Genomic DNA, 23525 nt, shown 5'->3' on the forward strand with positions numbered 1-23525 from the left:
TTTATTTTTATCTAACTTATTGGTAATCAAAATTCTATTTCTATCTTTCTCTATAATTTTTTCCATTTTGTTTTGTGAAAGAGCCAACTTTTCTTTAACTAAATTCACTTAATAAAAAATAGATAAATAAAGACCAAAAACCAAAAAAAAAAAATATATTGATTGATCGTTGACTTTTCAACTTTTGGTGACATATCAAAAAAAGAAAGTTATATTCAAAACTCTTTATTTTATATAAGACCTAATGTTATTAAGAAAAAAAATATTACATGTCGTTTTTTAAAACATGACGGAATAGTGAACCGACTTAAATGAATATAATATAATAATATGATTTATTTATAATAAAAAATTATCCATCTAAAAATAAGTAATATCTAATCTTAAATAATTATTTGAATAAAGTAATATTGTTTTAGTTTCTAATATTTGATTTAGTTTTGAAATGTCCTATTTTTATTTTAAATATTTTATTTAATCTTATTTTAGTTTCCTTATTAAAATTAATTTTTTTTCAAATTTATTATTTTTATTATTTTTTATTATTTGAGCATTTTTACTCTCAAATCATAACAATTACCACCATGACTACTATAATTATAATTTTTGTTATTAGCCAAAATAAATTAGAAGGAGAAAAAAAATTTTTGAAAAAAAAAATTAACAAGAAAAACAAAAATAAGATAAATAAAATATTAGCAATAAAATAACATTTTAATATTATGAGTAAACAACGAAAATAATACTTGAAAGTTTACATCGTTGGCAAAAAAAATCTTAAAAGATATTAACAATAGAAAAAACCTTCGAAAGATGTAAAAACGCGACAAAAAGAATTGAATATTTTTTTGGTGACTTAAAAAATTAGATATTAAATATATATTTCAAACAAAAACTTTAGATATCAGATTTTATACAAATTTTTGTAATTATTATTAGAAGAATAAGAATTTTTTATCTTTAAAGTTGATAATTTTATGTCAAGTAAAATTTTTTTAAAAAGTTTTTTTTATTGTGATGAATTACTACTTCTTTTTTGAAAAATAAAAAAATCTAAATATCAAATTTTGTTTCGAATTTTTTGTATATTTTTTAAATATTTATTTAAATATTACCACAAAAATTCAATAAAAAAATAAATCATTTGCTAAACACAAAATTTTTTGTTATTATAAAAAAGTATAATAACTATTAGTTATTTTTATCATATTTTTAAATCATTTAAAAATTATTTTATTAATAACGTCTTTTAAAAAAAATTTTATTTAACAACAAAATCTTTAGCACATTAAATTAATGATTAATCCTAATATTATAAATAAAATTAAAATTTAATCAAAATATTAAAGGTTAAAATAATACTCTTGTGTATTTTAGTCTCAAGTGAACTAATAAGGCATCCCATCTTCAAAAACTATTTGCTAATTTCCTCCACTCCACTGAGCTCTTTTTGTGATAGAAATAATGGCGATGAATTATTTTCTATACCTAATCTAATAAAGTTTCCACTAGACCACATGTGCATGATTTGTATTTTCACAAATTTACTCTCTCGTTTAATTTGCTGGCCTTACAATAATAACATTTCTCTCCCAATTCAATATAGAAGACGTTCTTATTACAACGTGGAAGGAAATAATAATGGGCGTTGTCCCTCACACACACATCACATGCTTACACACTTATGACTTATCACCAATCCCATCTTGTCATGTGTCCTGATACGGCTCAACCCCAAGTTTGGGATTACAAAAGATTAAATATGATTCAGACCAAGAAAAAGAGAAAGAGAGTTTGTAATTAATAAGAGTTGAATAACAATTCTGTACATTCTTTATAGAAATAACAACATAGTTGCAAGGTTTTGAAAATCGAACTGGTCATCGAATCGTTTTAGTTATTGGTTTATTAGTTTATAAGTTTAATCAGTTTGATCATGATTAAACTAAAAAAATTATTTTATAATAAAATAATAAATAAAATATAAATAAATATATAAAAATATAATTATATATAGTCTAATGTAAATTTTAAAATATCATTTAAATTAAAAGTACTGCATAAACTAAAATGTTATAATCTCATTCAAATATAAATTCAAAAGTTAAAAAATAAAACAACCAATTAAACATAACATAGCAATATCAAAATGAACCAAGTTTGTCATCAATAATCAAAATCCTCCATAACTTGCTGTAGATTTGCTGTAGATTTGTGAAGATTCACATATTCGTTTTTTTTGTTAAATTCCAGTAACATAATTAATGACTCACCTCAAGATATCGCTTCCGTGCTTCATCCACTCCATACAGTTGAGTTTCACAGAGAAAGCACCATATGGACTCTTCGGTATCATTCGGATTTTGTGCAACATCTAGCCGAAATTGCTCAGCTCCTTCTTCAAATCTACGACAAAATGAGAATCCAATTCAGTCCCCCTTTTTACAGATTCATAAGCAATACATTATAAATATGCAATTCCATGTGAATAGTAATTAAACTCAAATAAATAACAGAAGAGTGTAGAGTGAGTACCTATCAAGGTAGTAAAGGGAGAGGCCCCTTTGCCAAAGATCTGGTAACAAACACAATGAGCACAACCAAATTTCATGTAACTTGAACTCAATTTACAATCATTCCAATCCAAAGTGCTGATATAACGCTTTTTTTTTTCAAAATGCTTATAAACATACATGCCTTTTGACGAGGGTCCAACTCAATTGCCCTGTCAAACTCCACTAGAGACTCTTAAACATCATCCTTCGCAATTTCACAGGTATCAAGTCATATATTCCTTCAACAAAGTGTTCAACTTAACTTACCAATATGCCAAAAGTATTTATGAATGCTAGCATAAAAACAGAGTTATCCTAATTTTCAATCTAAAATCATAACTTGAGGTTGATAGTAAACAAAGCAAAATCAAAGAGCTACTCAATCAAAGAGTTCACAGTCACAGTTTAGCAGTTCATCATGCAACAGTTATTCAATGATTCAATCAAACAATCATAAGTTCATAACTAAAAAAAAAGTACCTGAAACTCTTGGAAGCTCGAAGGCACCTTCAAGGCTTCAAGTGCAGAACATGCAATAGGGAGAGTGGGACTTGGGAGACAGCGACGCCAGGTGATGGAGATGACTGGCTGGGCGACGGCTTCAAGCAGTGGTGGAGCACCTTCAAGGGACTACGGCTGCTGCGTGATGGAGGTGGCTGTTCCGACGAACGACGGCTGCTGCACGACAGAGGTGACTGGGCGACGGAGGTGACTGCGCGACGGAGGTGACTGGGTGACGCCGGCGACGGAGGTGACTAGGCGATGCCGAACTCGTGACGCCGAATCTTGCTCGATGAGAATTGTGAAGGGCTGAACTGCTGAGTGCTGAAGCCAATTAGGGAATCACATCACTAATTTAGGGCTTTAGTGGCGTAAACGGCAGAGTTTTGCTGCCCAGCCCAAAATCGGTCGAATCACGGTTTGGTTTGACCGACCGGTTACCGGCCAATTCACCGATTTAACTCCGGTTTTCATTTTTCATGGTTTTACTAATTGTCCGAACCGTCTTCACGTCCGGTTCACGGTTCGACCAATTCGACCGACCGCTTCGAACCGATTTTCAGGACATTGCATAGTTGGAGTGTTTCCAATTTTCTATTCTGTCTTTTACATGTCTTGCAATATGTTCATATTTAGGGGTCGCAAAATCGATTCAACGTGTGAGTTTGACTTGTTAAATCTGTTAAAAAGGGTGGATTAGGTTAGAATTTGAAGTTTACCAAATTAAAAAAATTGTCAAATTCGTACCGTCAAATTGACGGATTTTGACGGAACGGGTTCGTTGGATCGAAGATTTTTATTTATTTATTTTTATTAAATAAAAGAGTGATTACTATTATAAAAGTAATAATTATAAAAATTTTAAACACTTTTTTTGTTTTTGTTTTTATTCTTCTTTTAGTTATTAACTTTATTTATTTTATTTTATAATTCCGTATATTTGTTCAAATTATGTGACTTATTTTTTAAAATAAAGATGGGTCTATTGATAAATATTATTTTGAACAATTTTATTGAAGTTAAGAATAAAAAAAAGATAGTAAACAAAATTATATTATAATTTGACTATTTTTTTATTTGTATTTGATTTTTAGTTAATTTTATTTTTTTAAAAAAAAAAGAAAAAGTCAAGCGGGCTAACCTACCGACCCACCAAACCGTCATAGAGCAGGACAAACTAGCATTTTGAACCAATCTTAGTTGGCGGAACGGGTCAACCCACCCTGTTTACAGGACGGATCTAGGCGGAGCGAGTTGGGGCGGATTGACACACTTTGCCACCTCTATTCATATATCTATTAAATTCATTTAGTTATGATTATGAGAGTTATAAATGAAATTTTAATAATATTTAAAACATATAACTAAATTTAAGATGGTATTTTTTATTGAAAAATTTCTAATGATAAATATTTCTTAATTTCATCAAATTTTTTTCTAATTAAAAAGTAATATCAAATGGTAAAAAAATCAAACCTTATTGTAATTATTGTCAAAATTTCATGACCATCATAGTTATCAGGAAAAAGATTCTCTAAAATAATAATGTTAGTAAAGTGATAAAGTAATATTTTAATCACCTTTGAATTTGTAATATTTATTATTTGTAAATTCCACTATCTTTAATTCAATGGTGATTAATGATATACTTTTTTTTCTAAAATGACAATACAACTTTAGAGAATTCGAATCCTAGTTATCATAATTTTATTAAATTTTTTTATTATTCTGGTAATTTTTATAATTTTATTAAATTTTTAATTAAGTAATATATATATATATAATTAGATTCTTACACTATTTTTAATTTTTTAATTAGATCTTTTTTAATATAAAAAAATTAGAATTAATTGAATATTTTTCTTCAAATTGAAGATATCTATAATTAAAAACCTAATTTTATTTTTTATCACATATTTTTTTTGATTTTTTTTATTAATTTTAATATTTTTTTGACATTGAAATAACCTAATTATAAAATTAAAAATAGTTTAGAGATTCAATTAAAAAAAATATAAGGACCGAATTATAAACTTAGTAAAACTATAGAGATTAATAAAATAATTAAATCTATTTAAAATAGAAAGATGCTAGCTCAAATTTTTTAAGGTAATTACTTAAACAAAAATATCTTTATATATAAATAATAATTTAAATATAGAGATAATAATTTAGATATTAACATATATTATATTAAATATATGTAGTTTAGTTAATCATATCAAATTATATCTAACATTTTTTAGTAATAATTTTAAGATATTTTTTTAAGAGTAATCACTACAATACATGAACACTACTAAAAATAACCATAGTATATATATATATATATATATATATATTATTTAATTTATTTTTTTATATATTTTATATTTTAATATATATTTTATATCAATAAATAATTTAATAGTTGGTGTTTTTTTTGCGCACAACATAATTTTTAATTATTTTAGGTATTTGCTATGATGTAGAATAAAAAGATCAAGAGAATGAGAGAAGGAAAAAAAAAAGTGAATCACATGCAATGTGATTGCATTTTCTAAAAATATTTAAATAAATAAAATATTATTATTACGATAAAAATTTACATGCAATTATTTTTATATAAAATTAATAATTAAAAATAATTAAATTATAATCTAATTAAATTGATCAAATTATTTATTAACTTGACGTCAAAATATAGGTGGATATACTTGTCTTTGTATTCTCTGCATGTTTTAACATGTATGGGAATATTGGCCTTGTTTTATAGTGTGTTTATTCATGTGTTGTTTCTAGCTAAAACCAAATCCAACGAACTACCACCGGAAATCTCCCTCTGTATGCATGCCATGACTTTTAATTTGATTTCAAAACTCCCAACAAAAGCCAAGTATTTCTTTCCTCTCACCAAGCGAATGCCTCACCTGCCCTACCTTTCAACCTTCATCAAAACTTCCAACTAAACATTTCGTAAACAAATCAATTCCTTAACCACCTTAATTCGTGTTATTCCTTCATTCATTGCTCAACATCATATAATCTTCCATGTTAATCCACATCCCCTTCCTTCACTTGAAGCATTCATCTTCACCATTCTCTCCTTCCTCTTTGCTCTCTACTGTGCCTTGGACCCTTTCCAACACAGCCCCATAAGGAACGCATAAGGTGGAGGTGCCACCATGGTCTCAGGTTCCTGCTGACCGAGACAACCACAACGTCTTACAAAATTCCAAGCTTATGTTTGTGTGAACCAAGTTCACGGACCAGAGAGCATTGCCTTTGATCCCCTTGGTCGCGGCCCTTACACCGGTGTGGCCGACGGAAGGATTCTCTTCTGGAATGGACACTCTTGGACTCATTTTGCTTACACCTCTCCGAACAGGTCACACTACTACTCTTCCTTCTTCTGACCAATATGTTTAAAGAAATATTTTAGTTGCCGTTAATTTTATGGGAAGTTGATAACTGAAAGTCATTAAATGATTTGACAAGTTTGACTAAATTATCATTTAATAACTCTCGACTATCAATAGCACATGAGTTTTTACTTTAAATAACATTACTCTTCCCGAATCATAAATGAAAAATGACTAAAAACGACTATATTTAGAATATGTAAACAAACGTATAAGAATTTTGACTTAGAATAAAATTTGTCCATTTTTTTTTATCTATTTTAATAAAAGTAACATTGAAATTAGAGATACAAAACGGTGTTTCTTTGAATTGTCTAAGATATAGATGATCTAATAGACATTGTGTACATAATTTGTTGGTGCATAAGTTTTTTGTGGTTGAGTATTACTCTGAATGTTGGACACAGATCAGAAGTATGTAATCCTAAGGAATGTGCAACATTACATAGTTATGTGAACAGTGAGCACATATGTGGAAGGCCTTTGGGCCTGAGGTCTGACAAGAGAACAGGTGATTTGTACATTGCAGATGCATATTTTGGGCTGATGAAGGTTGGGCCTGAGGGTGGCCCAGCAATATCTCTTGCAACTGAGGCTGAAGGAGTGCCACTAAGGTTCACCAATGACGTAGACATTGATGCACATGGAAATGTTTATTTTACGGATAGCAGCTCTTACTATCAGAGGAGGTAACTACTAACCGGGTTTATGAATGTTATTAGTCTTTTTCACCATTTGAAATTGATACATTTTCTAAAAGGTGACTATATAATCTTCATGTGAAAATAATATCTAATATGTCGATACATATTATGTTAAGTAATTTATTCAAATATATCAAGTCCTCTAACGAGTTTCGATTATCATTTCTATGTTAAGACATCTTCATGTAAGTGGTCACCTTCTAAAAGAATGTAACAAAGAAGGAAGAGAAATACATTGTGTTTATTTTGTTTTGTATGCTGAGACGACACACATTATATCATTTGTTTGCACAGATTTTCACACTGTATTGGTTGTTAATGCTGACATTGTGGATGCAGAAATTTCCTTCAGCTCATGTTGTGATCTCTGGCGAGCATAGTGGTAGGATTTTTAAATATGACCCTGCCACTAAGGAAACCAGTGTTTTGGTGAGGAACATTAAGTTCCCAAATGGCATTTCCTTAAGCAAAGATGGTTCCTTCTTTGTTTATACCGAGAGCTCGATTGGCAGGTTAATCTAATGATCACATAATTAAGTAGAATCCACATCTCATTCAATGGTAATTGACGACATATAAATCGATACAACGTTTCAATTTCATGCATGAGTATACAGCAACATGATTTTTCTTTTGGTGAAAACTCACATGCACTTATCTTTACGTGAAATTGATATCTTGATAGTTGAAAACCGTTAAATAATTTGACATATTTAATTAAATTTACATCTAATAGTCTTCAATTATCACCTTTATATACGAAGACAACTACTCATGAGTATTCACCTTTTCTTTTTATGTATTACAACACTATAGGTTAAGCAAGTACGGGATAAAAGGAGAGAAAGCTGGTACCAATCACCAATGAGATCTTTGCTATCCTACCTGGATTTCCGGATAATGTGAGAGTCAATAAAGATGGTGACTTTTGGGTGGCTATCATATGTAGAAGGAATATGTATAGCTATATGAATTCTCTGTACCCAAGGATGAGAAAAGTGTTACTCAAGCTACCTATTCCATCAAATATTCGTTTCATGATGATAATTGGAGGCAAGCTTCGTGCAGTAGCGGTTAAATATAACCATCAAGGGAAACTTGTGCAGATACTGGAGGACAGTGAGGGTAAAGTTGTCAAAGAATTGAGTGAGGTTGAAGAGAAGGATGGTAAACTCTGGATGGGAAGTGTTATGGTGGCTTATATAGCTGTTTACAATTTGACAAGAAGCTAAAACTTAAATAGCTGTCAAACATTAAAGCTCATTTTATTCTAATAACAAGACAAAATACTGAAAATAAGACACAAAATATAGAAATATAAAATTAGTATTTTTATATTTTGTTTAGTGATAAATTAAGATGAATAATAAAAGTTTAATTTATTCTTATTTTTTTATTTAAAAAATTGAAAAGAAAAATATAATAATTAAAAATATAAATATAAAAAATTAATAAGAATAATAAAATAAAAAATAAAAAATTAATTGTGTTTTTTATTAGTGTCTGTGCTATGACACAAAATTCACTAATTTAATATTTCGTGACACTATATCTGTTTATATCTCATATGCCAAACATAATTTTACATTTGTGTGTTCTTATCTCAGACTTAATATCCCACACCTGTAAACAAACGCAGCAAACGCAGCCTGACAGTTGGAATAGTTTACCCTGGACTACTTCAGAGAAGTAGAACCATTATGCTGTTTTAGGGTTTTCTTTTCTTTTCTTTTCTGGCCCATTACATTGTATAGTTTGATCTGACCTTGTTAGTTGTTACTAAAATAAAATAATCACCATTGTCAAAAAGAATAGGAAAGCCACATAAGTATTGAATTTGAACCTCAGATAAATGTTATTGCTTACCCCCATTTATCATTTACGTTTTACATTCTAAATGTAATTCCTTGATCACCTTTGCCAAAACAATTACTTTCGAAATCCTTGATGAATTAAGTAAAGGGAAGGGGGAAAAAAAGGAAAAAAGGATGAATAAGAGACATCATTACAGTAAAGAATTATCATTTTTTTTTTCTTCTTATTTGCTTTTGACTGTATTTCCATTTCTTCAGTAAAATTCTGAACCAACACATGTCTACTAGAAAATTCCATGCCTTGTTGAACAGAAAACAACCTTTAAATCCCACCAACACAACCACCTATGAAATTGGATTGAATATAGATACAAATCTGCACTATAATGTGTGACAAGGAGACTAGAGAGAAGCCTGAACCCAAATCGAATAGGTGAAAAGAGAAAATGGCAAAACAAAACTGTGGGAAATTCACACTCGTAGCAGCTATCATCGAAGAAGGCCTTCACCTTGATGACTTTACATCTTTGATCAATCCTGTGCAGCTGCAATCAAAGCATGTGCAGCAATACGTAGAAAATTAAGCTAGATTTCAGATTTAAATGCCATTAGGCAAGCAAGAAACCAGAAGAAACAAAGTGTCATGGACAAGAGGGAAAAACCACAGTAGTCTTAGAGTCTATTAGACATTAATCAATCTAGTCCTACTATAAGAGTGAAGTACTCATTGTACAAATCAAGCATAAGAAAGAAATAAATCTTTCTGTTATTACCTAATAAAATTTTATTTAATTAGCTAATGGCATAAGATAGGGAGTTGTAATCTCACTTTCTAGTTTGAAACAATCTTGATAGCCAAAGGAGAGGGGCAAAGGTTGGCTTCATTGACAAGAGGTGAATCTAGAATGTTGACGGACGGTTCCAAGCATCCAGCATGCTGCTTCAAGCAATTTTCCTGCACGTGATATTATTCAATTTAATAAGCTATGAAGTATCATCAAAATGTAAAAACCACCAGTCAGACCCTAGATAGATAACTTCTCTATGTTTGAGTCTCAAGCAATTTGATTTGAGTAGGAAATCAAGAGATGAATAAATATAGAAAAGTGAGCAAGCTTTAAGAACTTAAAAAGACATGATAGTAATACTGTGCTTTGACCCTAAGGTTAAAACACAATATAACATAACATACTATACTTTGATCTTAAGTCCTAAGGTGAAGCAATAATTCACATTCTCCTAAGTCAAACGTCAATGTTTGAGGCAGTCCAAAATCAACATCATGAATTAAAAATTAAAATCACCGATGTTAACCCAAACCACAAAAGTTCAATAACACCACAACAAAACCAGCCCCACACTACAAAATCCCACTCCAGCCAAACAAATGATCTTTCAACACATTAATTAAACATAAAACAAAGAAAGAAACGATTTACATACCTCTTCTATGCTTGACAACGACCTTAACGGGTTGACCCGTCCGATTCCCGTTCTTGACCCGACCCGTCACCGTCTCCTCTCCTTCTTCCATCGGAAACAAAACCCCGTCAATCCCCTGAACAGAGATTCTTCCATCGGTATATATATCAGGATCGAACAAATAAGCCGAACCGCCACCTTTTCCGAACCGCACCGAACCATCAGCCTCCACCGCCACCACCTTATGCGGCAACCGCAGCGTATCGTACCTAACCTTCCCGAACCTTCTAACAGCATTGTACATGCTCTCTTCTGTTTGGTACTCCGGTATCAGATGGTAGTACATTATCTGCTCCGGTGCCCCCGGTTCACTGAGTTGCTCCGTCGTAAGCTTGGCCATAGCCTCGTCGTTCGGCGCAAGGACGGTGAGGACGTAACCCTCTGACACCAAGCGTCCCATCTCCGTGGCCAGTGACGTTAGGTTTACGAGAATGTCCGCCATCTCGTTGTACCCTCCGTAGTGGATTAGCGTGTGGATGAAGTCCCTCACCTGAGACTCACCGTCGAAGTGCCCGTGGTGGCCTCCAGGTGCCGGTGCCGACGCCGGAGCTAGTGACGGTCCCGGTGCCAGCGCCTCATAGATCGGGAGTGAGGGTTTTGAGCCCGGAGGCTTTTCTTTCGGGTCGAGCTTCTTAACCCGGTTGGTTCTCGGATCGATTTCGGGAGCTGGCTCGGGTTTCACGGCGGCAATCGAGCGAAGACTGCGGCGGCGGTTGAAGTCATCTTGTACGGAACGTGGAATGAGAAGGCCGTTAACCCCATGGATGATACCATCGGGCCGGGTAACATCATCGGGACGGGTTATCTTGACCCGATCGACTGTCCATTCTTTGGATGTGGAATTCGTCTGAAGGCGAATGGGTTCGGACGATAGCGTGTTGAATCGGGTCGACCCGAATCTATATTGGGATGAAATTCGGGTTGGGAGGATGTGCAAGAGAATGAGGGCTTGGAGGGAATGGAGATTAGCTGGTTCGAGAAGGAAGCGTTTGAAGAAAGAATCAAGGTTTGATTCTAAGGCTTGGTTGGTGGGTGCGAAGATTGTGATGTTGTGTGTGGCTACGGCTTCTTCGAGTGTTTGAAGGAGCATGGCTTTTTCTATGAGCTCCGCGAGCTCTGTGTAATGGGAGTCCAGAAGAGCCACAAGGATCGAGTTCGAGTTTATCTGAGTCGTTGATAACAATGATGGTGACGCCAGCAACCTCGGATTCGTGTTCTCCGAGAATCCCACACCAAAGAATAAGAAGAAGAGAAGAAGAAGCAGATGGGTGAAATCCATGAAGCTGGATGAAGGAAGAATGCTAATGCATGCTTTGGTTTGTGTTAGTGTTATAGTTTTCTTTTGTTTTGTTTTATTGAGGTTTTTGCGTTTAATGGAAGGGAGGTGGCGGTAATTCTTTTACCGCTTTAGCGCCCAATGAATTAACTTAATTAAGTCAAAGTAAAATGTGTCGGTTGCATTGAGAAAAAAGCCACCAGTAATAAAGTATTAGCTGCGGTTAGGAGGGATAAACATGTTGCTTAAGAGAGACTAATGACGAGTTAGTATAACTGTGTGTCTTTGCATGGGGGGTATAGTCAGCGGTGAGTTCCAATGTTCCATAGGAAAACTAGCCTAGTGGCTACTACTACTAGTGCTTGCTAAGAAGATGGAGTAGTACTGCAACACTTTAATTATTATTACTATTATTATTGTTTAGTGGTGACTGGTGGTCCCTAATTCGCATTGGGTTCTCTTTCTCTCTCCAAATCATTGTCATTGGCTCATTGCTATGGATTATCGAATAATCGAGTATTGCTTAGTGTATAATTTTTGTTTTTTTTAAGGGTAAAATAGAAAAAGTTTTACATTTTTTTCCAAGCAACATTAATGTACAATATCATATTGAATGAGCAACTCTTTCCAAGTTTGGTTAAAAGTTAAAAAATGTTCAATGGTTGTACAAACTAAAAAAAATAGTAGCATTATTTATTGTTCTGCAAGAATTTATTTGCTGAGCTGTTTCCGCCATCAAGTCAGTGTTATGATTGTCTGTGACTGAATCACTGAATCATATTGAGCGGCCAACAAAAATGGAACATAGTTTTTAGTTTTTTACAGAACCACGGGGTCACATTAATAAATTATGATAAGCAAAATATGCGTTATTTAAATTGTTGACGTTAATAATTGTTCATACCCTGACCCAACGATAAAGGCCCAGGTCCAAATAAAAGGCTTAACCTGAAGGGTTACGCCTAGACAAATACCGACCTTCACATAAGAAGTCGGTATCAACCACGACCTGATCTGAAGAAATCGGGCAAGAGATTAGCTGGCAGATAAACACTCATTCAAATGAGTAACCGCCCCGAAAATCTCTCTAACCACTTCATGAAGCCGTATCTTAACCTCCCCAAGATAATGGGGACGGTTAGCACCCTAAAAATACGGCACTACACCAACGGTGGTTATTGGCTCACCACTATAAATACCCTGACACCCCTCAGGTATCTCTAAGCCCAATACTCTCTAGACCTGCTTACACCCTTGCTAACTTAGGCATCGGAGTGTCTTTGCAGGTACCACCCCCCATTCACACGCGAGCACAAGTCGGACGGAACCTCCCGAGCTGCGTACCTACCCGGAGTTCTCATCCATCGCACACTTGGGCCGCCAAACGCCATCCGTCATATTAATCTCTGGTTACCTACCGTAACATTGGCGCCGTTGCCGGGGACCCGCGAGATCATCCCTCGATGGCGGATAGATCCCACGAAGAAGGCCATGCCGAAACAGATTCTGAACAAGAGAACCTTGATATGGGTAATGGCAATGAAGACAACGACCAACACAGAGAGGGTACCTCCGGAGTAAAGAATCCAAAGGTAAATTCCTCAGATGGGCGTGAATCAGAAAAGGACGGACCATCCCACATAGCTGAACTAATGGGATTGGTCCATAGCCGCCTGGAGCAATTGGAGCAAGAGCGGGAAAAACAGAAGGAAACCGAAAGGTACCTTAAAGAGGAGATGGAACGGCGAAAAGAGTTAGAAAGAAAACTCTTACAGCTAGAATCCTCCCTCAAGAATTCCCGCGACGAACAAGAAGATCAACTCCCGGGCGGAGAAGATCCTTTCAGCGAGGACATAATGAGGGCAAAAGTTCCAAGGAACTTCAAAAGCCCTGATATGGACCTCTATGATGGAACCACGGATCCGAAGCATCATCTAAGTAACTTTAAAAGTCGGATGTATCTAGCCGATGCCTCCGACGCTACGAGATGCAAGGCATTCCCGACCACTTTATCGAAAGCAGCAATGAAGTGGTTCGATAGCCTTCTCCCGAGATCCATCACCAGCTTTGAAGACCTCTCAAGGAAGTTCTTGATGAGGTTCTCAATTCAGAAGGATAAAGTAAAACATGCACCGAGCCTCCTGGGAATAAAACAGGAGGTCGGAGAACCTCTACGAGCCTATATGGAAAGGTTCAATAAAGCATGTTTGGAGATCCAAGACCTGCCCACAGAGGCAGTCATAATGGGGTTAGTCAATGGGCTCAGAGAAGGTCCCTTCTCACAATCCATATCAAAAAGACACCCCGTTTCTCTAAGTGATGTACAAGAAAGGACCGAGAAGTACATCAACATGGAAGAGAATGCAAAATTAAGGGACCTGAGTTGGCGACCTGGACCCACTTCCTCATCCAAGGAGAGGGAAAGGGAAGCCAAGAAGAAAGAAGAACTCGGTCTCGAAAGGCCCAGGAAATATCACTCTTATACTCCTCTAAAAACCTCTTTAGTGGACGTATACAGAGAGATTTGCCACACTGAAAGGCTTCCACCCCCTAGACCTATTAAAAATAAAAAAGGGGGAAGCCGCGACGATTATTGCGAGTACCATAAGATATATGGTCACTCCACTAACGACTGCTACGACCTTAAGAATGTGATAGAAAAGCTGGCTAGAGAAGGTCGGCTAGATAGATATCTCATAGAAAGGTCGAACGGTCACGGAAAGAGAAAGCGAGATGACATGGATAGAAGAGATCCACCTCCACAGACCCCAGAGAGACATATCCACATGATCTCAGGAGGGTTTGCAGGAGGTGGAATCACCAAATCTTCTCGCAAAAGACATCTCAAAAGAATCTATCAGGTCGGGGATGAGACACCCGACCTCCCTACTATATCATTCACAAAAGAGGATGGGCAAGGGATAATCCCCGGGCATGATGATCCCGTGGTGATAACTATAATCCTAGCCAACGCCCATCTCCACAGAACCCTAGTAGACCAAGGAAGCTCGGCGGACATCCTTTTCAAGCCCGCCTTCGACAAGCTAGGGTTAGATGCAAAAGAGTTGAGAGCCTACCCTGACACCCTATATGGGTTAGGGGATACGCCAATAAAACCACTGGGATTTTTACCCCTTCACACCACTTTTAGAAGAGGGGAAAAATCAAGGACTCTGAGCATAGACTTTATAGTCATCGACGAAGGGTCAGCCTACAATGCCTTAATCGGCAGGACTACCCTTAATCGCCTCGGAGCAGTGGTATCCACTCCCCACCTTTGCATGAAATTCCCGACTTCAGGAGGAATAGCAACGGTAAGGGGAGATCAAAAATTGGCAAGGAAGTGCTACAACGAAAGCCTAAATCTGAGAGGAAAGGGCAAAGAAGTCCACACCATAGAGCTAGGCGGCACAAGAACCAGAGAAGAGTTGCGACCCCAACCGGGAGGAAAAACCGAGGAGATACAAGTCGGCGAGGAGGAAGGAAAAAACACTTACATAGGAGCCAACCTAGGGGAAACCCTAAAACAAAGGTTGGGTGAACTCCTAAGAGCTAATTCCGACCTCTTCGCCTGGAAGGTTTCTGACATGCCCGGGATTGATCCCGAGCTCATGTCCCACAAACTCTCGGTTTACCCAGGGTCCCGACCTGTACAGCAAAGAAGACGCAAGCTCGGCCCAGAGCGAGCCTCAATAGTGGAGGAACAAGTACGGGCGCTCCTAGAGGCCGGCTTTATCAGGGAGGTCAAATACCCAACGTGGCTAGCCAACGTAGTGCTAGTCAAGAAACAGAATGGTAAATGGAGAATGTGCGTCGACTATACCGACTTGAATAAGGCATGTCCTAAGGACCCTTATCCCCTACCGAGTATTGATACCCTGGTGGACTCCAGCTCGGGGTACCAATACTTATCGTTCATGGACGCCTACTCGGGATATAACCAAATCCCGATGCATGAACCCGACCAGGAGAAAACATCGTTCATCACACCAAGAGCCAACTATTGCTACGTGGTCATGCCATTCGGGCTCAAGAATGCAGGAGCCACGTATCAAAGGCTGATGAACAAAGTGTTTTCCCCCCATCTAGGGACCCTAATGGAGGTATACGTCGACGACATGTTAGTAAAAACCAAGCAAGAAGTCGACCTCTTAACCGACCTCTCACAAGTCTTCAACACTATAAGGTTGCATGGGATGAGGCTAAATCCCGCAAAATGCGCCTTCGCGGTAGAAGCAGGAAAATTTCTAGGATTTATGCTAACACAAAGAGGGATTGAAGCCAATCCCGACAAATGCAGAGCCATCCTAGAAATGAAAAGCCCGACTTGTTTGAGAGAGGTCCAACAGCTCAATGGCCGACTTGCAGCCCTCTCCAGATTTTTGGCGGGATCGGCACTGAAGTCCCTTCCACTATTTTCTTTATTGAGGAAGGGATGCCAATTTGAATGGACTTCGGAATGCGAGGAGGCGTTCCAGGAGTTCAAAAGATTCCTAAGCCAACCTCCTATCTTGACCCGACCAGTACCAGGAAAAGACCTCGTCCTGTACCTATCCGTGGCAAACAGGGCTGTCTCATCAGCCCTGATCAGAGAAGATGAGGTCGGGCAGCACCCGGTCTACTTTATCAGTAAGGTCCTACAAGGCCCTGAACTAAGGTACCACAAACTAGAGAAGTTTGTCTACTCCTTAGTGATAGCCTCACGAAGGCTACGACCTTACTTTCAGGCTCACACAATAAGAGTCCGTACGAACCAACCCATGAAGCAAATCCTCTAGAAGACGGATGTTGCAGGGAGAATGGTTCAATGGGCGATCGAGCTCTCCGAGTTTGATCTGAGATACGAAACTCGGACAGCAATTAAAGCCCAATGCCTCGCCGACTTCATTGCAGAATATGCCGGTAAACAAGAGGAAAAGCCGACTACATGGGAGCTCTATGTAGACGGGTCCTCCAACAAGACAGGGAGCGGCGCGGGCATAATATTGGTAGATGGAAAAGGAACCCAGATAGAGGTCTCCTTAAAATTCGAATTTCCGGCTTCAAATAATCAGGCAGAATATGAAGCCTTGATTGCCGGATTAAAGTTAGCAGAAGAAGTTGGCGCCACAAAGGTGATGGTCTATAGCGGCTCACAGGTGGTGACTTCCCAAATAAGCGGAGAATATCAGGCAAAGGATCCCAATATGGAGAGGTACTTAGAAAAAACCTTGGAGCACCTTGGGCACTTTGCGGAAACCGAGGTCAAACACATAACTCGGGATCTAAATAGCAGAGCGGATGCCCTATCCAAGTTGGCAAGTACCAAACCAGGAGGAAACAACAGAAGCCTGATCCAAGAAACTCTCCAAGAGCCCTCGGTGTCAAAAATAAAGAATGAACAAAAGGTGCTTGAAGTAGTCGGATTAAACCTCGGATGGATGAATCCTTTAGTCGAATACCTGAAATTCGACATCCTCCCCAAGGAGGAGAAAGAAGCTAAAAGGATCCGAAGGGAAGCACAACATTATACTTTGGTAAGAAATGTCCTTTACAGAAGAGGAATATCAACACCATTGCTAAAGTGCGTACCGACCTCAAGAACCACCGAGGTGTTGGAAGAGGTACATAGTGGGATCTGCGGAAACCATCTCGGAGCAAGGTCGCTGGCCAGAAAAATAATCCGAGCAGGATTCTATTGGCCGACCTTGCAGAAAGATGCCACAGACTTTGTGAAAAAATGCCAACCATGCCAGATGCATGCGAATTTTCACGTAGCTCCACCAGAAGAGCTTATCAGTATCACTTCCCCCTGGCCTTTCGCAAAATGGGGAATGGATTTGTTAGGTCCTTTTCCCCAAGCGCCAGGACAAATCAGGTACTTGATCGTGGGAATAGATTACTTCACAAAGTGGATAGAAGCAGAACCATTAGCCACTATCACCGCTCAAAGAAGTCGCCGGTTCCTCTACAAAAACATCATCACAAGGTATGGAATACCTTATTCCATCACCACAGATAATGGAACCCAATTCACCGACGCCACCTTCAGAAGTCTGGTAGCCAGTATGAAAATCAAACATCAATTCACCTCGGTAGAACACCCACAAGCCAACGGGCAAGCCGAGGCAGCTAACAAAGTCATACTGGCAGGACTGAAGAAGAGATTACAGGAAGCAAAGGGAGCTTGGGCTGACGAGCTCCCCCAAGTGCTATGGGCTTATAGGACAACCCCCCAATCCGCCACAGGAGAAACGCCCTTCCGACTAGTCTACGACGTAGAAGCCATGATTCCAATAGAAATCAATGAGCAAAGCCCAAGGGTAATTCTCCATGATGAGGTCGGAAATATACAGGGGCACAAAGAGGAGCTCGACTTGCTCCCCGAGGTCCGAGAAGGTGCCCAAATAAGAGAAGCGGCATTAAAGCAAAGGATGACTACTAGATACAACAAGAAAGTCATTCGAAGAGCTTTTGTCCTGGATGATCTGGTCCTCATCAGAAACGACATTGGAGTCAACAAATCAGGAGAAGGAAAGCTCGCCGCAAATTGGAAAGGGCCATACAAAATCAAGGAAGTGTTAGGGAAAGGTTATTATAAAATAACCGACCTAGACGGCACTGAGCTACCAAGGTCGTGGCATGCTTGTAATATGAAAAGGTACTACAGTTAGAAGTGAACTCTACTCCCTGATGTACTCTTTTCCCAGCTTCATGATTTTTTCCCAAAAAAGGGTTTTTTCTGGAGAGGGGTTTTTAACGAGGCATCATAGTAGAGGCTAAGGGAAAACATACTGTCAAGACCCTTGGTAGCAAAAAGGTACCTTCCCAATTAATAAAGATCTCTTTTACAATATCTCTCTTAATATCCTCCTTTATTTTTTATAAGTCTTTCTACGAAACGCGCCGACTTAAGCTCGACAAAATGTGAAAATTCCATGAACCAACCTAACATGGTCGTCAGGATGAAACGACGAGGTACAAGTCGGCGTAAAGAGGTTATATGAGTTGATCGTATTAAACTCGGGAATTATCCGATTCTTAAGTCGAAAGGAAATCCGAGTAAGACAAACTCGAAAGAGCTCCGAGTAGAGGAAAAACGCATCACAAAAATAACCTAAGTCATAAAAACTCACTAAAGCAAAGTTGAGTATAAAGGATAACAAAAGAGATAGGAAAAACCTGAAAAAGCTTAAAGGTCGCATACAAGCCTTTGCACGAAAAAGGCTCGAGAAAACAATGCAAGCTAACAAAAGGTTTTTTCCGAAAAGATCAAACATATCCAAAACAGAAAAGCATGTGCACGCATAAGGTAAATTAAACCCTTATCCAAAAAAGGGCATTTATTTTGTTTAAAACCCTTATCCAAAAAAGGGCACGGACAGGAATATTTTTGTTTACGGCCTTAAAAGGCCAGAAGGAAATTGTTCACAACCACCAACAAATAAATAGAAGTTTAAAAAAGGGGGGACCCACAGGCCGGGCCCCCATATAGCCATAAAAAATAATAGAAGTCATTTTTTGATCGGAGCAGAGGAATCACCACCACCAGGGGAAGCGCCACCAGGACCGGGAGGAGGAGCCGAAGAGGAAGTCGGGGCAAGGATTGAAGAACTCGGAGCATCTTTGGAACGAGGAGGAGACTCAATAATCCTCTGTCCCCGAGTCTTTAGGTCTGACTCGGAAACGACCTCGGGGGCAGGAGGATCAACAATGGCACCATCAATAACCACTTTGTCAGGATGTAGTGGAGAAAGGTCCAGGTCGGGGGCTATAACCCTGACCTGCTCCAAGAAAATTCTCCAAGACTCCTCGGCGCCCTCGGCGATAGAATCCTCCAACTCGGCGTATGCGTTCCGGGAATTCAGCAAGTCCTTCCTCACAGCAACAATATCTTGAAAAAGACTGTGATAGCTCTCTTGCGCTGTTTTCCTCAAATTTGCCTCCAAGGTGCATTGGGCCCGCAGCTTACCCTCCTCCTCCTTAGGGTGATCCCTCTCCTTCCTCAGTCTATCTCTCTCCTCCTTCAATTCTTTCTCATGTTTTTCATAAATGAGAAGTCTCCCCTCCAACTCCTCAACCCTCGAGGATGCCCCCAAAGAGCTGAGGGGAGCCTTCTCAAAAATGTCCAAGAGTTTGTTACAAACACCCGCTGTCCTAAAACTCTCCTCGGCCATGGCGGTGAGGTGGTTTCGAACAGAAACATCATCCATACTTATAAAAGGATAGATGTTCTTTCGGACGAATGCCAAAGCATCCGCCTTAACCCCGCCATCAAAAGAAGAAGAGCCAGACTCTGAAGTCTTGCGCTTCTTCTTCTCGGGCTCGGAGTTGAGTTTGGGCAGAAGGGGGTGGTCGGGGCAAACTTGAGGAAGAAATGACAAGGGGTTGAGAGGGAGTACCCACATTCTTAGGAGGAGGAGGAGGAGGTGGAGAGATGACCGTCTTGGCCCTAGCCCGGGACTTTGCCTTAGCCTCCTGGACCCTTTGGTAGGCCTCCTGAGCGTTCCTTTTTGCCATATCTACAAAAGAAGCAACCAAGTTACAAGTCGGTAAAATACAAGTCGGCGGGAACAACTCGGAAATAAGAAATGCATGCGCTACCTATGCAAGATTGAACAAAAGTCGACGTCCCCTGAAGGATTTTCCTCGTATCTAAGTATGGGGCCCTCCCCCACGCTTCTCGGAAAAATCCCACAATGGCCGCCTCCACCTCGTCTAGGTCATCTAGACCAATCTTTTCGCAAGGGGAGGCCGGCAACCAGTAAAGGGGAAAGCGAGGGGAGGAATGCTCGTCCAGAAAAAAGGGGTGGTGACCCTCTACGGCTTGAACTTTGAAAAAGAAGTTTTTGAAGTCGTGAAAAGATTCATCAAAAAGGGTGAAAATCCTCCGACCTTGAATAGCTCGGAAGGATACCCATTGCTGTTTGTTGTTTAGCCCACTAAAGGGCTTAGTCATATGAAAAAGATAAAAGAAAATTCTCAAGGAAGTCGGAAAGTCCAGAGCGTGGCTGATAAATTGATAAATCTTCAAAAAACCCCAAGAATTGGGGTGAAGTTGAGTAGGGGCAACTCTACAGTGATGCAAAACAGATATCTCGAAATCGGAGAAGGGAAGAAAAACACCCAAACGGGTGATCATACATTCATACATAAAGAAAAAATGAGGGGCCGCCTCATTCTCCCTCCCAAAACAGACCCGGTCTTCAGGACCCGGGATTATCAGTTCATATCTTGGCTCGTCCTCCTCCGAAGTACAGAGCCTGTGATGAGTACGAAGATGAGTAATGAACTCAGCATCGACCAACGGTTCCTCCCCAAGAACCGTAACGTCAACCCACTGAGAAAGAATGTCTACAGAAGCCATTTTTTATATAAAGAAAAAGTGGCAGAGACCTACAAAAAGGAAAAAGAAAAAGAAAAATAAAAAAACAGGGCCCCTAAAGAGGAGAGACATGAAGCTAGAATCTACAGGACAACCTATCCACTCGCAAAACAAAACATGCAAACATAAAGCATGACATGAAAAAACAAAACTAACCTTTATCCGAAAATGAAGGTTGGAGAAGAACAGAAGTCTTCGAACGCAAGAATGCAGCACGAACAAGATAAGGAGAAGTTTGAAAGATTGCAGAAACGGAAAATAGAAAGAGAGGGAAAGTATTTATAAATACACCTAGGGGCATAATGGTAAAAACGGAGCAGTCATTAATGAGATTGCACCGTTACCAAAGCCCTCAACACTTCCCCAACGGACACGACGCTTGAACTGACGTAACTGTCAGAAACAAAAGGTCGCGAAAATCACGTCGGTTTCTAAGACCCACGTTTTCTTCAAACAAGTCGACTATGCACCCGAGTTGAATACTTGAACCCAAACTTTAAAGAAAATTTGGGCTCAAGTAGGGGCACTGTTCATACCCTGACCCAACGATAAAGGCCCAGGTCCAAATAAAAGGCCTAACCTGAAGGGTTACGCCTAGACAAATACCGACCTTCACATAAGAAGTCGGTATCAACCACGACCTGATCTGAAGAAGTCGGGCAAGAGATTAGCTGGCAGATAAACACTCATTCAAATGAGTAACCGCCCCGAAAATCTCTCTAACCACTTCATGAAGCCGTATCTTAACCTCCCCAAGATAATGGGGACGGTTAGCACCCTAAAAATACGGCACTACACCAACGGTGGTTATTGGCTCACCACTATAAATACCCTGACACCCCTCAGGTATCTCTAAGCCCAATACTCTCTAGACCTGCTTACACCCTTGCTAACTTAGGCATCGGAGTGTCTTTGCAGGTACCACCCCCCATTCACACGCGAGCACAAGTCGGACGGAACCTCCCGAGCTGCGTACCTACCCGGAGTTCTCATCCATCGCACACTTGGGCCGCCAAACGCCATCCGTCGTATTAATCTCCGGTTACCTACCGTAACAATAATAATAGCAATAATATGAGTTTATCTATTTTGGGTATATGTTAAATTTTTATAATTTAAATTTTTTATTAAAAATATTAAAAATTTTAAATTTTTAATATATTTATTTTATATATTTAAAAATTTTTAAATTAATAATAAATTTGTCATATACTTTTAGGATACATGTTAGCAAAATCCTACTAATAATAATAATAATGATAATGTGATGCACAAATCGGATGAATAGAAGAACCAATAGTTCAATACCAATTGTTCTCTCTTTAGGTTTCTTAGCTTTATTTTTATAAAAGTGAAAGCAAAGTGAATCCGAAAAAGGTTTTACTGTTTTAGTAACATTTAATTAATCACTAAGCAAAGAAATGCATGCATTATTTACTGCCGTGGATGTTATATTTGTTAACCAGACTGCTTAATTTCATGAATTGCCACTCTTTAAGCTCATATTAAATCTTATTAAATGATATGAATGACAATTAATTGCCAAGTGATTACACATTCGGTGTTTTGTGTAATCAGTACAGCGAATGTGTGGGAGAATTAACTATGAATTTGGTCACACAATAATCAATGTTTGGTTTTGTTATTATGTGGGTATGTTCCTCACACAGCTCAGGTTGAGACAGGTTCCGAGCGCACCGTTTATGACTTTAAAACTCTTCCTTTCTGGCGCGTGAATTGGCAACTCTATCTGACATCTTGTCGCCACTCTTACAAAATTGTCGGTGCCTCTAAATCTAAGTGTAACACATCCGGGATTCAGAGCATTGTATTTTGGTAGTTGGCACTTGAAATTTGTTATAAACAATGTCAATAAGAAAATAAAAATATTAATATAGAAAAATTTTCAAATGTACCGTCATACAGTTGTTTCAGTGATTTTTAACCGTTAATTTTAATTATAAAAATATATATAGTATATATAATTAAGATCAACGGTTAAAAATCACTGATACACCAATATGACGGTACACTTAAAAATCTTTCATTACTATATAATTTAAAGGTACGAAGATATATCATAGAACCCATTCAGAGCACAATTATAGAAGTGTAAATAAATTGTAACCCCATGACCAAAACATAAAAAAAATAAATTTGTGACCCTATCAAATGTACTCCCACACGACTTTGCTATGAGAAAAAAGATTAAAGATATCGTCAGGACTCTGAAATCGGTGTCATTGGTTATTTGTTTTCCTTCTCATTATTCAATGGACGCTTCAAATTGGTTTTGAAATGGGTATGTTCATGAAGAAACTAGGGAAAAGAGAGCCTATATAATTGGAGGCGATTCTTTGCGTAATGCGTAGCTTCTGTGTCTTGCGAGAATATCTGTGGATTGGTTCCTAATGGAATGCTTAGAATA

The 23525-nt window shown here is 38.1% G+C and overlaps 2 protein-coding genes and 1 long non-coding RNA gene across 4 annotated transcripts; 1 reads left to right on the forward strand and 2 right to left on the reverse strand.

The window, feature by feature from the left end:
* Positions 1 to 2061: 2061 nt before the first annotated feature.
* Positions 2062 to 3456, reverse strand: LOC112706972 (uncharacterized). 2 transcript variants are annotated; one of them, XR_011864771.1, is made up of 4 exons: positions 3036 to 3414; positions 2698 to 2794; positions 2536 to 2575; positions 2062 to 2406 (listed from the first exon to the last, which is right to left on the reverse strand). It is a non-coding gene; the product is annotated as an uncharacterized lncRNA (long non-coding RNA). The 2 variants fall into 2 exon arrangements; XR_003155932.3 differs by lacking the exon at positions 2698 to 2794 and having other exon boundaries at positions 3036 to 3456.
* Positions 3457 to 6220: 2764 nt separating this feature from the next.
* LOC112705244 (protein STRICTOSIDINE SYNTHASE-LIKE 3-like) lies at positions 6221 to 8393 on the forward strand. The gene is made up of 5 exons (XM_072200206.1): positions 6221 to 6230; positions 6309 to 6423; positions 6865 to 7108; positions 7501 to 7673; positions 8111 to 8393. The coding sequence occupies exons 1-5, from the start codon at positions 6221 to 6223 to the stop codon at positions 8391 to 8393; spliced, it is 825 nt and encodes a 274-aa protein (XP_072056307.1).
* A 773-nt stretch (positions 8394 to 9166) lies between these two features.
* Positions 9167 to 12261, reverse strand: LOC112706973 (fasciclin-like arabinogalactan protein 15). The gene is made up of 3 exons (XM_025758517.3): positions 10419 to 12261; positions 9805 to 9930; positions 9167 to 9520 (listed from the first exon to the last, which is right to left on the reverse strand). Exons 1-2 carry the CDS (start codon positions 11734 to 11736, stop codon positions 9857 to 9859), a joined length of 1392 nt encoding a protein of 463 aa, XP_025614302.1. The 5' UTR covers positions 11737 to 12261; the 3' UTR covers positions 9167 to 9520; positions 9805 to 9856.
* Positions 12262 to 23525: the final 11264 nt, after the last annotated feature.

The sequence above is a fragment of the Arachis hypogaea genome, chromosome 8 (assembly GCF_003086295.3).
Source record: "Arachis hypogaea cultivar Tifrunner chromosome 8, arahy.Tifrunner.gnm2.J5K5, whole genome shotgun sequence".
Classification (NCBI taxonomy): Eukaryota; Viridiplantae; Streptophyta; class Magnoliopsida; order Fabales; family Fabaceae; genus Arachis; species Arachis hypogaea.

Bases quoted from the DNA above. Each gene is read 5' to 3' on its own strand.
- LOC112705244 (XM_072200206.1), top strand. The intron at 7,109-7,500 runs GTTTATTTTACG...TTGTGGATGCAG, and splicing joins ACATTGATGCACATGGAAAT to AAATTTCCTTCAGCTCATGT. The intron at 7,674-8,110 runs GTTAATCTAATG...TATCATATGTAG, and splicing joins ACCGAGAGCTCGATTGGCAG to AAGGAATATGTATAGCTATA.
- LOC112706973 (XM_025758517.3), bottom strand. From the start codon at position 11,736: ATGGATTTCACCCATCTGCTTCTTCTTCTCTTCTTCTTATTCTTTGGT. The intron at 9,931-10,418 runs GTATGTAAATCG...TATCACGTGCAG, and splicing joins CGTTGTCAAGCATAGAAGAG to GAAAATTGCTTGAAGCAGCA.